Raw genomic sequence first — 18,205 nt, 5'->3', positions numbered from 1 at the left:
GTGTGGAAACAAGACTTTGGTGGTTTATCAGCAATATCTTGACAACAAGTCATAAAAGATATAATAATTGCTACCAAAAAAAAAAGGAATTTAATCATCTCTTTAATTGGAGTCAGTCACTGCAAACCAAAGACAATCTGGTGGGGTAGAAAGAACAAATGCCACTGAGTTACTTGCAAAAAACGGACAGACGCAAACCTATCAGTTCCAACCACAAATTACTGGCATTTGGCAGGAATTACCCCTGTAAAAATGTTAAAATACAAATTGCTCTCTACAGTTAACTTCTGTATTGTTTCCCAGTCTTGCAAATGTGTCAATTCACATGCTTTAGATAGCAGCTACAACCGAGAGCATTTTCATGTAAGATGTTCTGCAGTAAAACTCAACCTTGACAAGTGTTCCAGATCAATTCACTTTATTATGCCATTTGACAACATCTTTAAAAATTCAGCCACATACACACTGATGCTGTAACGCTGTGGCATTGCACCAGATTAATTTAGCTTTACATGTTGAGCTTGGAAAATTTCTGTATCATCAAATAAAGAAGGGATTGATATTTTACTATGGATATAAACCATATCTTGTATCTAATTATAATTTTAAGAGTGTCTTGACTAGGACAATTCATCTAATGCAGCAACACTATCATTACTGTTAATAGGATATTTGACTTTTAAAGGGGATACTGGGCTCCTCAGTATGTGTATTCTGTAATGAAATAGAGAAACAATTGAAGCATATTGTTTTCACACAGATCCAGCTAGGTAATAATGTACATTTAATCTGTACAATCATAAAGGTCTTGGCCTGAGTTTCCTTAGGACAGTCGGGCAGGTTTTTAGTCCCTACTTAGGTGGGCCTCCAAATGAGCCAACATAATTCTTGTCAATTGGGAATCCCACTTTATCTTTGCTCCCAGGCTCTCCCCTCTGCATGACTGGAGCTCCTGGATTAGGGTTGGTGATGACGCCCATGAAGATCGGTACTTGAGTCATATCATCCATAAGGGCAAAGAAGAAGGGTTGGGTGAGGTGGAAAACAGGGTTGGATGCACGTGAGATGACCACAGTGGTTGCTGCAGCAGCCTCTGCACCTTCCTCATTTATCTCCATGCTGGACTTGTGTATCACACTGGACACCATCAGGAGGCCATCTGCCATGTTAGCCAAATTGGGACTGGAAAACATTTCTCCCAGGCCTACAGCAGAGAGGAAAGCAGAGGGTCAACTCAAACAATAAAACAGATTTTTAGTCTGTAGCAGGCTGAAAAATTTCATCTGATAATAACATTTTGAACAGTAGTTTAAAAAAAAAAATTGTGACAAAGCTCCAGTGAAAAAAATATGTCTTACCCAATTTGATAAAAACATCCTGTAACTCTTGAGTATACTCCAGTTTGAATTTGGGGACTTTTACTTGAACGGCCTTCTCCTTGGGCAGGCGATCATACAGGTCCGAGATATTCAGCTTTTCAGAGAGTGAGGACACGTTCACTTGGCCGGACAAAGGCATGACCACCAGCAAGCTCGTGGACTTCTGGAATGGGAAGCTCGCTACCTGCACACGGGGATGAAATGCACTTCTGTCAGGCATTTCAGTTTCTTTCTGAACCGCATGTTCAGTAAGAGGCAGATGTATTTTGGGAACAGTGATGAAACCTTTAAAGACTAAGTGCTTAAGCTGTAGTATTTCACCTGAGCATCCAGTTCATTATCAATAAATAAACTCAAGGGATGTTTGGCATCTTCCATCACTTCAACATCAACCATGTGGTTGTCATCAAGGTAGAAGACACCTCTGGAGGTAAAGCGCGGGTCAAATCGAGCTTTCCATTCTCCTGCGGGAAACATGGAAAAGGCATCTCAGTTTTAGTCAGCAACATAACTCGAACATACAGCAGCCCACGACAAAAGAAAATTATATGAATTATATGAATACAATGACATTTCACTTCTCATTCACCTTTGAAATGGACAGCATTAATAAGCATGAGGAGCAGATTGGGTGGTAAAGCAGACAGGAAGTCAGTCATCTTTCCTTGTGTTGCCTTTTCTACCCAGTCATTTATCTGCTGCAAGCTCTCCAACACTGCTGGTTCTGAGTCATATAACCGCTGGGACTCATTGACAAAGTCTTGCTTTGGCTCAAACCCTAAAACACACAAAAAACACACACTTCCTCAGACCTTGTTTCTCTTAAACCTGCTCTTTCAGTCAGCACAAATAAGTAACAAAGAGAGTTTCTGCAAACGGGAGCTGTGCAGTCTCAACTTATAGCATAGTTAAAGTAGTTTTGACAAAAGCAATGTTCTATTTGGGAGTAACCTTGGCGCAGGAAGATACGTGTGGCAATTTGCAAGTCATTGTTTCGTAGCTGCTTTAAGGCATTATGCAGAGACTCGTGGTAGCAGGGAAGAGTGTTTTCATGAAGATGATGCATCAGCAGCTCCTCTGTCTCATTTACTGCACCTGTAAAGCAGAGGGGTAATAATTGGATGAGACCTGTGACAGTCTCCAGACAGCTATAAACAAGGGCAAGTTGCTGACACAGTTCATTAAATCTGGTAATTACATGTGTGCAGTACACAAGCGGCTTAGATACGTGTCATGTACACGATGCAGCAGGACGTGCATACCTAAAGCCAGCTGGGAGAGGGCTAATGATATGCTGAAAGGAGATATGATGACATTTGGTTGCTCTGGCGTTGTCTCCAGGTTCTGCAGCAGCTGCATACCCAGTTTCTGAATGGCAGCAGCGACGGCCTCCCTTGACTCTGGGCTTCTGCCGATAGAGAGACAACCCTCCTCTTGCTCCTCCTCTGACGAGCCCCCATTGGGCTTACTAGTTACAGTTGTTGCAATTACGGTTGCTTGTGTGGCAGCTGCAATTTCTGCTTCTGTTGCACTTTCATTTTCTCCTTTCTAAAGGCAGAAATAGGAGAAAATGTTCAGCACAAGGACACATGATTAAAGATGACCAGAACTCTGCTGTGACGCAACAAGCACAATGAGAGAAAACTCTTCTATTCAAACTTTTCTAATTTGCCTCTAACCTCTTTGGGGTGGCTGGGCATCAAAGGAATAAGAGGCACCAAGGGGACTGACTCATCTTCTGCCTCCTCAGCATTCTGTTGAACAGAAAGTATAAAATAACAATCTACACAACCGTTACATAATCAGCACAGATTATAATCATCTAGTATCTTAAAAGAGATTTATTAGTCATTTCAGTGCTTTACAGTGACTCCTTGGCTGCAGAGATAGATCAACAGGAGTGTCAGACGGAGGTCCATGTCCTTACAACGTAACTGTGGAAAAGAGAAATAATGTTGGCTGAAAAATGTCTGACATGCTCACTTTTATGAAGCAATAAATATGTCTCTGTTTTACAAAAATCTTTAGCGTATTGTGCAACAAATCAATATCCCTCTTTAGACCACATTTTCACTCCTCCAGTTTTAGTTACAAGCCAGGAAAAAATAAAATCAAGTCATAAAACAAAAAACATCCTCACCTTTTTTGTTTTGTTTTGTTTTTTTAAATGTTTGTTTACTATATTGTCTGCAGGTCTTAAATGCTTTCTCTTTACTTAGTCGCCCTCTTTTAAAGGAACCCAGATCATCTGGAAATGTGCCTAAAACATAAAAGATACTTATCGTAGACCATGTGCCAAGAATGTCACAGTTAAAGTGTGAGATTTCAGCAGTTACCCAGACTGTCTTGATGCACATCCTAATTTGTAATTCAATAAAATACTAAAAAACAGAAAGTCCACTTGTCTCGGAAGAGACAATTGCAAAGAGTACCAGTGCATCGTAGTGTCTACAGACATTCAGTATTCAAATCAACATAAAATGTCAAAAAGTATCAGCTGGCACAGCGTCATAGCGCCGTTTGCAGCCCTCACGCAAACATGAAAATCCATGAATAACTGAGTAAGCTTTCATATACTCCACCATGTCTTCAAATATTTAAATCTACAATAGCATGTCAATAAACTTATTGAAGTATATTTGATCTTACCTTAAATTTAAATAGAAAAAAAACTTGCTGCCTTGTCCAAAAAAGGAGCGACTGACTGTGGATGGCAGAATTCCTGAGAGAAAAAGATTGGCACTTGCTCAGCAAACAGTTAAATATCAACTTACATTGATTGGGGCCTCATTTAAACCACTATTTGTTTGTAAATGTAGCTACTGAGACTCTTCCAGGGTTAAATATTGAAGCCTGACACGCTTAGCTTTTTTGCATGTCAATGGGCAGGTGATAAAATCATGACACAACTAAATCTTCGACAGGAAATATGACAGATTAATTGCAAAAGTGTGGTTAACCCAACTGTGTGTGGGCAAACAAATGCAACTTGCTGACTCCATTTTTATTTGATGTCAGAGAACACAAGCCCACATTTCCAAGAAACCCCTGGCTTCCATATACTACCATTTAAAAAAAAACTGACAGCAACACTTGACTGCTTGGTCTAAAAATCATGTTTATATGTCGTGACCAATAATATCTTGAAGGGACTTAAATAAATAAAGAAGAAAAGAAACTTATTCAGCTGATTTGCTCATTTTTTACCGCTAAGCAAAGGTGATATCCTCTAGCTCACATGACAGTCTTCTGCAAACAAAAGAGGGGACTTTGTCCAATCTGAACACTAATGACTCATAGATGACTGAAAGGCAAGGGAGTCACAATGAATCCAGGTGAATCACACAGAACAACTGGAACACAGAAAACATGGAAGTAATTTTTATTAATCCAGTTAATAAATAAGCTTTTTCATGGACTTCTTTTAAAATGTTCACAGAGATTCTGGATCAGCTGTTTCAACATCAGTCGTGCAACTACAAATGTTCTTTCTAAAACCGAGTTGGTTGTTTTCGGATTGAGCTTTCACTAGAGGTTTACAAAAAAAAACAGAAAACAGAAAATATCAAAAAGTGTAGTACACTTGTCAGAGCAGTTTGAGCTTTGGGCAAATAATTAGAAAAGTAGGTAAACTGTTTTACAACATGACAGTGATAAAATCATACAAAGAGCAAAGCTTTGATTGCTGGATAATACTGGGCTGTGAAAATATGTTTAGCTTCATTAAGAGTTTAATGAAAACTGGGCTTGATTTAAGGAACAAAATTATCTACTCTACATTAATTTGCATTACACAATAAGGAGCGAGTTAAACCACACTTTTATTGATGTATAACTTTCATATGCAGTTACATATAAATGTTAAAATACAAAACTGTATATCTTGGCATTGACTGTTCCTACGTTAGCTTTTGTAGTTAGAGATTAGAAAGTTGTGAGTCTACTGACTGGCATACCCAGTCAAAGTGGTGTCTGCTGAGACACACTCGCAGTATAATGCTGCTACAGGTTCTAACTGCTAAATCAAGAATCCCTAAACACCGTTTAGAAAATCCCAAAGCAACTTCAAGTAATTTATTTGTGAATAAAAACATTCAGTCTTTAAAATCTGAGTGAGAATCTAAATGTTACAATTCAGGCCATACTTGTGCAGTAGAATAAAGGCTGTGCATCGGTAACTGACTTCTGTGTGTGACAACAACTGAAGTGTCCCCACTCAGAGAAGATGTACCAAGATGGTCGTCGAAACAGCACGTGTACGTTCATGATGTATAAACAGCCCACTCAGAAACAACTCTCGTGGAATATGGAGTAATGCTAACAAAACAAATGATTTGTTCCACAAATACTGCATAGTTTAATCAGTGCATTTGGATACGCATGTATTCTGTCGTCAAGGGAAATGAAAGGTGAGGTCAATGTCTTTTTGGTGTTGTTATGCATCTATTTGGAAAGTGTAAACACTACATAAGAACCGGGTTTGGTTCCACCTTCCTGAGCACGTCTTCTGATTCATTCTTTTGAACAGAATAACTGACCTAGTCGAAAGAATAAATGACCTTGTCAAGAATTTCCCATTATATATTATCTATACATCTATAGTCTTTTTAAAAAAAATCATGGGATTTACTGTACATGATAAATGTCAATAGTGTGGCACACTAGTGATTTCCTGTCCATCAATTCAGTGCCAACAGCCAGAGTGTAAAGGTTCAGTAGACATGAAGCTTATACAATGCCTCTACTTGTGCTGCCAAGAACCATTTAGAGGAACTGACAACCTGCCCTACCAGGACAATTGACCTCAAGCACAGGAGAAGGGACAGAGAGCTCAGACACCTGGTGTCTTCACAAATAAGACACTTTGAGGGTCAGTGGTGTAGCTGGGAACCACTGATTTAAGCTAGTAACCGAATGGCACCGTTCTCAGAGCCCAGCAGAAGAAGCCTTTTGGTCGGCAGGACAGCCAGGCTGGTCAAAGTGCCACGAAAGTTCTCTGAGCTCAGCTTCGTGCTGCTAACAGGGCTCATGGAGATATCTGCCATGGAGTACACCCCGATCTTGTTAGCCACTGTTCCGGTTACAATCTCTGAACCGTAAAGGTCAAAGGCGTGGATGGGGTCGGACTGTGACTTGTACTGGCGTACAGGCTTGTTCTCCAGATCTTTCCACACAGTCAGTGTGTAGTCAGTGGAAGAGCTGATGACCAAGTTTCCCTCGGCAGCCTGAAAAGAAAACACAAGACAGGAAGTCACTGACTGCTGATGTCATATGCAAGTAAACACCCCGCAGGGTAAGTTTCACAAAATCCTTTTTCAAGATTTGTGACTAGATGCAAAGCAGTGTAATTAAAATTTCCTTATAAATACCCTTAAGCTAGAAATATGTGAAAGGAAAACATGAACATAATACAATAGTTTCAAAGTAAATATACTTGGGGAAAAAAAACTGAATCATAAATCAGGAAACAGCAAGAAAGTCCCTTTGTCTTAAATTAATTTCTCACTTATATTGTGTACAGTTACTGATGGACTGCCACTTTAAAGCTCTTGGCTTGGGATTTAATGAAAAGTATTAAAACCATCTGACTATCAGTGCTCCTGTAGCCACAAACTTAAAACTTTTAGTTGGGAGTAAACTCAATGTGCTTGATCACCTGTATTTACTACAAAATTTATTTCAAATAAAATAAGATGATAAAAGTTTGTTTTTTAATCTCCCAGCTTAATATGAAAACAGCCACTGGTTAGTACATGTAAGATCTGAGGGGGACGTCTGAGTAATATGAATGTGCCAATGAGAACCAGCATGGTCTTTATAATGAGTAACCTGTGTCCATATTTGCCTAAACCTGTGCTTTTAAAACTAGAGATACAATCCTTGACCTAATTTGGGGTTAAATAAAGTTTGCTCATCCTTGCTCTTTGTTGACAACAGATTTGCTGGGTACAACTTTCACCATCTCTGCACCACTACCTTTGGGGAATGTCAAAATAAAAGCCATTTGCCTGATTGTCTTTTTGAATTCTTATCAAAGAAGTACTGAAAAGTACAGCCACACCCTCTAGCCTGAGTACGTGACGCAGTCCAGAAATACAGTATAACAGTTTTCTTGTAGATGTTTTGGCATGGAACTGGTGTCATGCAATAGATCAGGTTTTTACATATATTGGTTGGTACTAAATCCTGACTAATTTAACACAATACCTATCAAATATCTTCCAAGAAATCTTCCCATTCCTGATGATGGCAAACTCAATTGCATTTAATAAAACTTATCTTCATTTTCATCAGGAGCAGGCAGCTCTCAACCTTCATTAACACAGCTCAAGTATCATAAAAATTATCCAATACTGCATGTAGACAACCCACCAAGAGGTTGTATGTTTGCCATACACATGTGTTATGAGTCAATCAGATAAAAAGAGTCAACACAAATGACAAGTGATTAACTGGCTGACGTGCACTGCGTGGGTTGGATTCTGGTTGTCAGCTGTGGTTGTCTAAAAGTTTCCACTGCTTCCCCGAACGTGTGACTGGGATTTCATACCCATGGATTCTGCTGGTTGATGCACCAAAACTTAGACTCAGCAAGCGAAAACACATTATTTTCCTCCTGTTATGCTTCTATCTATCAAAAACACAATGAATGCTGTAAATCAAAAAATAAGCTAAAGTTTATCTGGGAGAATACATAGTCTGACCACAGCATAGAGAGCAACCACCAATTTACCTAACCTGCATCCTCAGACCCAATAATCAATAATAACAATAATAATCACCACATCAAAAATATTTCTGTATACCTGTCATGCTGCGTGGACAGACAAAGCATATAGAAGTATTTAGTATTTATCCACTTGAAGGATTTCATATTCTATTGCATTAAAAATTTAATTGGGGTAAAAGTAATTAGGATTAATTAGAAAAAGACTCTTTAATGGCAAATACAAGATACATTAACATGATGTAGTATGGCAAAACAAAGGAGCTGTTTTTGAAGCCTTTTGTTGGTACATTTAAAGACACTCCTTCAGTGTTGACTGCCAAACTGCACCATTTTCAAAGCCAGAAAATTCCATTCATGTTTTTTGTTTGTGTTCTTTTCCCTTTTCTTTCAAGACAGTTGGGCATCCAGCAATGATTTTAATACAGTGCCTGAGAACAATTTTTGTACTATTCTAAAACCACTAATTTATTTATGCTTTCAACAAATCTACTGAAACTAATACCAACTACCCCAGTTTGTAATTGTTTTAAGTGAAAGCATGAAGATTTATTATGTATGTGTATTTTTATATTTATGTATTTGCTAGCAATTAACGACACCGCAATTTTGTTTACTTCCTGCATAGGCGCTGACCTATGACAGGGAAGCCACGAGACTCATCCCTGCAGCCGGAGACGAGGTAGCTGAAGATGGAGACAAGCGGTGAGGGAGTTTTAGGCAGAAAATTTCAATTTAAAAAGCTGCTCGACGGAACTATTTTGAAAACAAAAGTAATATGCACAATTTGCAAAGCCGAATTTAGTTATCGCAGGAGCAATTCGTCATTACAATATCACCTCAATGCAAAACATCCGCGCATACAAGATGGTGACTATCTAAGTTGAGCCTTGATTTTGAAATAAAGCTGCACTTTATGAGCCTGAGTCTTCTCTTTGAAACTACATAGTTCTGTGTGAAGTTTTGTGTTAAGATGCTATTAAACAGTGGTGTTTGAAATATGCACCCTTTGTGATTACCCATTAATTTAATGATTTATTTTACATTTCAATATGCCCTATAAGAAGCTTTAGTCTTTAGAGGAAAAATAAACTTTTAATTGCGATTAATCAAAATGTGTGATTAATTAGTTAATTTTTTTAATCGATTGACAGCCCTAGTATTTGCATAATGTTCTCAAACTGTTAAAATAACTATTTCTATTTGTTGAACACCACTGACTAAGATGTTACTCAGAGGCAGTTCTAGTCAGTAATACAGATGTAAAGTAAAAAAAACACACTTCACACAAATGCAGACACACTCCAGGTATACCTTCATTTGGACGATATCTCCCTCATGAGCCGGCCAGCCCTTCAGAACAAGGCCTGTACGTGCGTCGAGCAGAACAATGAAGCCAGATGAGAAACCTGCTGCCACTGTGCGCCCTGAAGGGCTCACTGCCAGGTAACGGATGAGCCCAGCACTCAGATTGTTGTATGCCAGACGAAATTCATGCTGGGGATATGAGGGAAGTTTTGTCACTGTCGAGTCTGAAATAACTCTATAGTGTAAAAAGTGCAAGCAATTTCTAAAACACTGCAACAACTGATAATTGCTGGATGTTCTACAGCACAGGTCTTGACAGAGTGAGCTTGCTTAGTGAAACTGCTACCTGCAGTCCTGGTTTGCGAGGATCAATGAAGCGGAGAACAGAATCTGCACTGCCAAACACAACACTGCAGTGTGGAGCTGGCATGGTGGTCACAGCTGTAATGGGATTCTTTCCGTCCACAGCTTCATATGAACGGATCTGCTTGCCTAAGGACAAATGATAGAATGTAGTTACTTGAACACAATTGTTGTAGCTCCAGATGCACTGTTGTAATCAAGAGCAGTTATGCAGCATGATTGATATTTCGTACCTGTATACTGGTCCCACAGGTGCACCATACCATCACAGCTGACTACTTCTTGTGAGGCCTCGAGCTGTCCAACATAGAAGACTGACTTTCGATGGTCGTTATACGTCAGCCGAGGCTCCACCTCCTGTGTCCCATCACCATGGTTATAAAGAGGCCAAAGCTTCACAGTCTTGTCTTTACTTCCAGAAAGGAAGTAATCCTCGCCTGCCAGTGGTGCCAAACACTTTATGGTGCTTGAGTGACCTAGGAAGCTCTGCAGTCGGATCTGGTGGAAGTGAAAATGAGGATCCTGTTGGTTGAGGCCAATCTCATACTGCCAGTAGGCCAGCCAGTTGCCCTGCAGGGAACGGCCACTGCGAGGGAGCTCTTGCTTCAGGGCACTGTCCTCCAGGGTGGAGCCTGTCACCCAGGAGGAGGAAAATGAAGCCAATGTGCCAACAGATGAAGTGGTGAAGGTGGAGGCAGTAGTGATGATGGGTGTGGTATGGCTAGAGCGCCCCCAAGAGCTGGCTAAGCCCAGGTTGGGGCTTCCACCGTAATCATTTTCTCTTGACACTTGGATACGGTTTCCAACCAGGTGGCTCCCAAATGTGCCTGACTCAGGTAGGGAGTCTCCCAGCGGGGTGGAGCTACTTGAGGGTGCAGGGAAGGGGCTACAACCCACACGTCTGCCAAAACCAGAGGAGAGACCTATGGAGGATGGAGGGAGCTCTGTCCTGGACGCTGCTGTGAGGTTCGTCTCCGGACTCGCCTGGCTCACACTCTGATGGTAGGACTGGGCCAACTGCCACACAAGCTCGTGGTTGGGAACCAGCTTACGAATTGCCATGTCACCTACAGAAATCAGAATCAAACACGTTTTAATACCACGGAATTGTAAAAGTATATTTGAATTCATCACAGTTTACTGCCTTTTTGTGCTTCTATTTAACCCCAGTTGAGGTATTTCCTACCTATGAGACAGTAGAAGGGGATGTAAGAGGCGTGGGCCATCTCAGGGTTAAATACAGTCTGCAGCTCCTCCAAGACTCCCAACTCATACGTCACATTCAACCCTTCAGTTGTACAAACATCCACCACCGTGACTTCTCCCACAACTCTGCGAGGGGCACTGTCCAGCTACATCATAACAGAGACAACACACCACATCTTTCTATTTTAAAATTCAATTTTTACAAATAAACAGATTTAAGTCCATGGATAAACATTCAAATGATCTGCAACAACAGCCATCCAGCCACACCCACAAATGCATGTACTTGCTCTCTCTCCATCTGTTATACAGTTCGTATTCCAGGTTTCTTTGTTCTGTTTTTATTTTTATCCGTAATTCCATCTGCCTTTGTGTCTTTTGTTTTACATAAAGCTGCTTGCTGAAAGTACTTTGAAATAAACTTGACATCAGTCAGTCCTTATGTATTGTGTGTCTCTGTGTGTACATACCTGGGGCTGCAGAGAATGCAGCAGAGAGAAAACAGCAAAGAATCGACGCAGAGTGTCAGCCATATGCTGTTGCACCATCTCCCTCCCAATGCGCAGACAGATGAGAGCCATCAGGCTGAGTGTCTTGAGACAGACGCCAGTGCGTGTCTGCACCCCGCTGGGGAACCTGAGTACAGCACAGTGGGTATGACCAAGCAGAGGATGAGTGGCAGATCTATTGAAGCACATCCTCTGATTATTTTTCAACACAAACATGACAAAGATATGGCACTTCAAAAAGTACGAACACTTCAAAGTGTGCAAAAGAAATGCAAAAGAAAAAAAACAAACAAACAATCTGCTGTTGGCAAGCTGTGTTTGAATTATAGAAGCCTCAGGAACCGCCGTGTGCCGTGCCTCAACATGTGTGTGTATGTGGATGTTATTTACCCCATTCTGGGGGTGGTGAGCAGGTCCAGTAGTGGCAGAAGCACATCCTGATTGATCTTCATCAGCATGTCCATTAGAGTAGTATCAGAGAGAAAGACAACAATCTTCTGTGTAAGTGCAACAGCTCCAAGCAGACTTGCCTCTTTACGTGTGTTAAGACGTTGTGAAGAAGGTGGAGACACCTGGAAACCATGCACATCGGTAAAATTAAAAGTACAGTTTGGTAGTATTTCAGAACAAAGAATTAACTTAAAATATCACTTGTTAGAAATAGTTTCCCCATCAAAAAGCACACTAGCTTAATAAGGCAAAAAGGGGTGTGGTGCTGACAGTAATGTATGTGTATTCTCTGTTTGGTATATTATTGTCCTCTTACAAGATATCCTATGTAAGGCAGATACTGGTAGGTGAGGACAGGCTCTCCATAAAGTTGAGCTATATAGATTAGACAGTCCAACACGGGTCCTGCAGTCTGATCGCCAACCACAGGTTTCTTCTCATATACACTGCCCATTCCCACACTGTTCAAACTGATCTCCTCAGATGCAGGGGCCACAAACTGGTGGTTCTCTGGCCCTACAGGCAGAGAACATGAGAGGGAAAAGGGGTGAAAAACAACAAGCACATGTAGTAACACATAATATTGATTTGAAAATACCAAACCCCAGAGCATGATTTTGGCAGTGTTGCAAAATATAAATGTATAAAGGGGACATTGAAATTTTCATGTTGTATATTTGCGTACCAATATAACAATTTGTGAGCAGTCGCAGCAAATTTCTGGCGACGTATCGAGACGTCACTGTTGGTCCAAGCTTTGCTGACAGCCATCGAACTGTTTTGCAGACTGTATCTGTGTGTGAGAGACATGTTTTAAATATTAGTCATTATTATCCCTTAATACATACATGTGTTATATAAACATCCTCCATTTACTCACCTAGAAGGATCTTTTGCTCTTTCTCTTCAGAGTCTTCTAATGGATCATGGTCATCCCCCTCCTCCTGCTCTCCTATAATGCCTTTCTCAGTCTCTTCCAGTGCCATTCCGTTCACAAACTCACCCTCCAAAGTGGCAACTGTGGCTCCTGAAGCTTCTGTGCAACCAGAGAGAGTGAGCTCTAGGTTGGGTACAGCAGGGTCATCTGTCCCCTCTTTACCCCCATTAGTCTCTGTCACCTCTTCTTCCTCCAGCTCTCCTCCCTCCTCTCCCTCACTTGCTTGTTTCAGGTCCTGGCTACTGTCAGCTGATTTGAGACTGGCTCGATCCCGCATTGAGTCCCCATCACCCAGTGAGAGTTCACTTGTGCTGCTTTTGTCACTGAGTTTCCCCACACTCAGAGACTCCTGGTCTTGATCCTTGGATGCAGAGCTCTGGCTTGGCTGTTTCCCAGCAGCCACACCTGCTCCACTGTTGACATAGAACCCGTTCTGAAAGTCCTCTGCCTCTGCCAGAAACACTTGGTCATTGAGACTGATGCCAGAGGAGTAGTCGACCAGCCCTGTGTCTCCCACCACCCCAACTCCTCCAGTGGCTCCACTGCTACCAGCCATATTCCCACTTACAGAACCCGATGATGGCCGCACCTCACCATACTGACAGTCCTCTTCCTCTTCCTCTCCTAGATTACATGAACCAGCCCTCAGCCCTTTACATGCTTCCCCACCAGAGCCTGAGATGCAGCTTTCAAAGCCAGTGATGACCTGCAGCACATGAGGCAGTAGGCTGGAGAGAAAGGCCTGTAGGCCGAGCCTAACAATCAGCTGCAGAATGAAACAGTCTGTGTAGAGATAGAAACGTCCTCGCAGGCAGTGAGGGTTTTCATATACGTTGATCAGTGGCTTCAGTAAGTACTTGTTTGCATTTCTGGGACCCAGTACTCTAGAGATGGGCTCAAAAAGGTACCAAGCAGCATAGACAGCAGTGGACTCCTCGAGCATGAGGGCTAGAATGAAGGGCAAGAGTATCTCAAGACCTTCAGCTGTGATGTTACCCCGCAACAGTGTCTCAAGCTGCTGCCACAGGTGAAAGACAACATCTCTTCCTTGAAGGCTACATGTAGTTCCCATCTTAGTGTGGTAGGAAAAGATAAAATCATGAAGTGCTGCAAAATAGGAAGGGAAAGGAAAGGGAGTGATGATTGAGTTCAATAACTGGCAGGGGTTTGGAGGAGGGAGCCCATCGCAGATGGGGTCATATTTGAAGAGGAGTGGACATGGGCAATCTGGTCCTTCTCGATGTGCTTTTCCAGAGTGTTTCTCTATTAGCAGCAGTGTCTCGAGGGCATGGTGCAAAGACAGTGGTACATCACGGAGACTGGCAGAGCATAGCTTCATAACAGCTTGGAAACGCTGTCTGAGGGGGGTGCCTGGTTTCAATCCTCTCAGTTTAAAGGAGAGGAATATCTCAGCAATGAGAACACCAAGGGCCTGCATGTCTCTTTGGTAGAGTTGTGTAAGTGAGGGTAGAGATTCGATTATCACAGGGTTTCTTGTGCAGTCACCAGAACCTGCAGGATGCCATACTTCAGCATGCAGACTCTTCACCAGGAAATTGTTCAACTTCTCCAGCTCTTCCAAAGGTTGCAATGGGTTGAAGCCTTCAGGGAGTATGATCTTGATTTCCTCTGCACTATTGGTAGTTACACTTCCCTCCCCATGTTTTTTGTTCACTGGCCCGCCTCTTTGTAGCATGGCACTGCGTAAACCAGGGCCTAAGCCGCTTGTAAAATCACCAGGGAATGAGCTTGGGGACTGAGATACAATAAGTGCTGTGTGCTCTCCTCCTATTTTTCCTCCAGCCGTACTGACGCTTGGCAGTGGCACAGAGCAGGAGACTGAATTGGATGAGCCAGTGGATGCTAATGAGTCCAGAGCTTCTGTACCTTGTTCAAGTTCTTCATCTCTGTCTACCATGGTCCAGCCACTGGACTCGCACCCTGTGGACTCTGGCACCATTCCATCCACGGTGTCGGCCATGGTGTCAATTTGTGGGATGTGTAGAGAAGGCACATTAAGAGCAGCAAGGCCAAGGAGAGGAGGTTCTGCTGGGGCGTACTGGGAAGGAGATAAGCGGGGCGGGTGGGGTTGGTCAAACAGCTGAACTACACCATAGGTAGTCAGATTGGTGTGGTTGTCCACTAGGTGCAGGCACACGTTTTTGGCTTTGACAGCTTCTTTACCAGACAGCTTATAGCCAAATGTGAGATCTATCCAGTGATGCAAATGCTGGGACACCTCTCTGCTCTCCAGAAGGCGCCGGTGGACCTCAATAAACTCCTCACAAGACTTGCACCAGGAAGGCACATCCAGGTCTGGCATGTCGGGGTGGATAGAGCGGAAAATGGAGGGATCTGTGTAGAACTCTGGAATGCACTCATCAGGGGTCCAGCTCTGCATGCGCTCCATACTGGCTGGGTATTCATTAGGCTCCCACTGGGATCTAACATGGCTGCACAACACTGACTTGGGTGTCTGCCGGGCTTTGTAGACATAGTAGGTAATGTCTGAGAGCACATCAGATATGTGATGAGGTACATGGAGGTGATCGGACTGTCCTGCACCGCCAGCACCTACAGAGCCACTGAGGTCTCCACCGACACCGCCCCCACCAACTCCGTTACCCGCTGCAGCTGCCAAAGCCTCTTTGGTCATCTCATATGTAAAATCCAGCTGTTTATCCCCCTTATTGAGCCTGAACTTTGACCTCCTGAGGTCCCGGAATTTCCCAAATGGCACAGTGAAATCCACCACCCACGGCAGCACTGGGTGATAATTAGGGTCTCCTTCTCGTCGTCCTGCTAACCTGTTCAGCTCCATCAAGTAGCGGAAGTTACTGACTCGTCCATGAACCCAGTCCAGAGCCAACGTCTTGAGCTCATCAAAGCAGTCTTTGCAAAGTCTTTTGTTCTCTTGACTCACACTGACAGTGTCCCCTGCCAGGACTCTTTTTGGCACTTGTCTGCCAATAACATCACCGTTTGCATCCTCCACCATCCCTAGATCCTCATAATGGGCTATGTTGAGCTTAAGACGGCTGCAGAGCTGCTCATCTACTGCTATGTCCTGCAGAGAGAGCTCGCCACAAGACAAACCTGCTGCATGACATGCCTGCAGAGCTATTAGTAGCTGGTAGAGAATGAACAACACTTTGGCATGGCTGTTAGCGAGCTTGGCTGGGCTGAAGGAGACAATATCTTGGAGTGAATACTGGGTATATGGTAGAATCACATACAGCATTTCTACTGTCTCCAGCAGACACTCTGCAGGCAGAACATTAGGACACAGATGATCTGACTGAGACTTGGAAAAGCATGATGAACTGGATGGCAAGTAGCTTTCTTTCTCCTTCTCTCTCGCTGGAGAAAGGGATGGTGACACTCTGTCAGATGAGATGAATGTGGAATTGAAGAGCTTCTGTAGAGCATGACGCACTCCATCTACAGCTGCAATATGCATCTGCTCACTGGCTCCTGCATATGGCTGCACAAGTTTGTAATGAAATTCACGCCACAGATTCCTGGAAGGGAAAAGGGAAGGAAGACAAAAAGCTGATACATTACTAGCTCAAACATGTTCTACTCAAAGACTGCAATTAGTTTTCTTCAGTTGGCTATTTTCAACTTGCACACAAATCTCACACAAGTACACTTTAAATTAATTGTAGACAAGACATTTAATTGACATCTATCTTTAGAATTAAACTGTCTTATGAGACAAACAGTTAAGTCGGACTTTCTGACAACAGAAACCTTTCAAAAGCTACAAGCAACAGTTAAATGCTGAATGTTATTATGAGCGCACGTTTAAGGAACCTCACTCAACAGTGAATGGAAAGCGCTGTCCCAACCATAGCAGGTAGAAATGCAAGTGGCATGGCAAGTTCTAGTTCATTTTAAGTGAGGCTCCAAGTACTCTGATATTGAGGTTGTAACTGTTATTTTCATAATCAAATAACCATTATTTATTCAATTAGTTTACTCTATGAAATGTAAGAAAATGAAAAAAAAAATGCCCCCTGCATGCTGCAAAAGCACAAGGTCAAGTCTTCTAATTACTTTGTATAACCAACTGCCCAAAAGCCACAGAGTGTAGATAAATACATTTAAACTAATATAAAATTGAAAAAAAAAAAAATCCTCACTTTTCAGAAGGCAGAGAATGTTTAACATCATTGCCAGACAAATGACTTAAACGAGTTCTTGATTATAAAAATTGTTGCAAATTAATTTTCTAACAATCAACTTATTGATTCATTGTTTGAGCACTGCCTGATATTATCACAGAAAAGCTTTTTACAAAGATCTTTGGAGAAGAGTAACTAATGTTCACAAATAGTAACTCAACAGTCACTTGTTACGGAAGTGACAGATCATCTTCAAAGGGAGATTTTTACATTGCCTGAGCTTTAGCAGAAGTGTAAGGCAACTAGCACATTTTACAGTAGAATATCAAAATATATATAGTACCTGACATTATGCTGTGAAACACACTGCATGGTTTTGACATAAGAATCCTGTGACATGAATTCCATTTGTTGATCACATGGGTCTCTGGCCAATCTGTAGCTCAGTTTGCTTTTCCTCAGACCCTGAATACACACTCGTGTCCAGCCAGGAGGCAGCTTTGCTTGGGAACACTGTAGGTACGTGCAAATTTCAGCCTCACTGACGCTGTCAAAGCGGGCGCAGCGCATAATCCTCCTTTCCCTCAGGCCCATCACCCAGCGTGTAGGAACAAGTGCTATGAGCTCCCGGGGGCGGGGGCCCAGGCCTTGCTGCCGTCTGTCAATCCCCAAGTCTTTCTCAATTGCATGCACCAGCCAATCCATGGTGAGTCTTCAATGGTTGTCCACAGTTCCACACTGATCAGCTGTGTTCACCTCACTGTCTCCCACCGGTGATGATTTTTAGACATCCATGGAAGAAATCACAGTCATCAAGGGCAGACTGAAACTCCTTTTCCGCCTGTCCCACTGGAGAGTTTCAATAAAAGGTATAAATGAGCAATTAGATAAGCAACCACTTCTTTTATCATGCTTTAAAAAATAATACTGAGGTTGAGTGCTGAAATGAGAGATTGTTTTCTACAGGGGAGGAAAGGAGGCTGCTGCAATCCAAGAGTGATATGATGCTGGTGAATGCACATGACTACTCGTTCTTCTGCCTGTCTCTGAAGTTTGAGCTCATCTCACATGACTGAACTATTTCTGCCCCATCAACAAATGTACTCTACCCTGGTGGCATGTTTCCTACAGTGTTTCACATTTGAAGTTTAATGACTTCACCCGTAACTTTACTGCAGTAAAACTATAGCTCATTGCTT

General features: G+C 42.3%; 2 protein-coding genes across 3 annotated transcripts; both read right to left on the bottom strand.

Moving 5' to 3' along the window:
- Window positions 1-401: 401 nt before the first annotated feature.
- serpinf2b (serpin peptidase inhibitor, clade F (alpha-2 antiplasmin, pigment epithelium derived factor), member 2b) lies at window positions 402-4,160 on the bottom strand. 2 transcript variants are annotated; one of them, XM_071497392.1, is made up of 10 exons: window positions 4,029-4,160; window positions 3,520-3,639; window positions 3,245-3,313; window positions 3,059-3,133; window positions 2,642-2,927; window positions 2,331-2,474; window positions 1,969-2,157; window positions 1,701-1,843; window positions 1,359-1,563; window positions 402-1,204 (listed from the first exon to the last, which is right to left on the bottom strand). In XM_071497392.1, the coding sequence occupies exons 3-10, from the start codon at window positions 3,296-3,298 to the stop codon at window positions 852-854; spliced, it is 1,449 nt and encodes a 482-aa protein (XP_071353493.1). In that variant the 5' UTR covers window positions 3,299-3,313; window positions 3,520-3,639; window positions 4,029-4,160; the 3' UTR covers window positions 402-851. The 2 variants fall into 2 exon arrangements, with proteins under 2 accessions (XP_071353493.1, XP_071353494.1); XM_071497393.1 differs by lacking the exon at window positions 3,520-3,639 and having other exon boundaries at window positions 4,029-4,141.
- Window positions 4,161-4,745: 585 nt separating this feature from the next.
- Window positions 4,746-17,847, bottom strand: wdr81 (WD repeat domain 81). Its single transcript, XM_071497390.1, has 11 exons — window positions 17,350-17,847; window positions 12,823-16,400; window positions 12,628-12,735; window positions 12,259-12,458; window positions 11,883-12,064; window positions 11,454-11,619; window positions 10,964-11,129; window positions 10,011-10,844; window positions 9,761-9,906; window positions 9,421-9,603; window positions 4,746-6,604 (listed from the first exon to the last, which is right to left on the bottom strand). The coding sequence occupies exons 1-11, from the start codon at window positions 17,709-17,711 to the stop codon at window positions 6,278-6,280; spliced, it is 6,252 nt and encodes a 2,083-aa protein (XP_071353491.1). The 5' UTR covers window positions 17,712-17,847; the 3' UTR covers window positions 4,746-6,277.
- Between the last annotated feature and the right edge of the window lie 358 nt (window positions 17,848-18,205).

Source organism: Trachinotus anak, unplaced genomic scaffold (assembly GCF_046630095.1).
Source record: "Trachinotus anak isolate AG129_WGS33_773 ecotype Australia unplaced genomic scaffold, CSIRO_AGI_Tana_v1 ptg000014l, whole genome shotgun sequence".
Classification (NCBI taxonomy): domain Eukaryota; kingdom Metazoa; phylum Chordata; class Actinopteri; order Carangiformes; family Carangidae; genus Trachinotus; species Trachinotus anak.
This window is presented reverse-complemented; position numbering and strand designations above follow the sequence as displayed.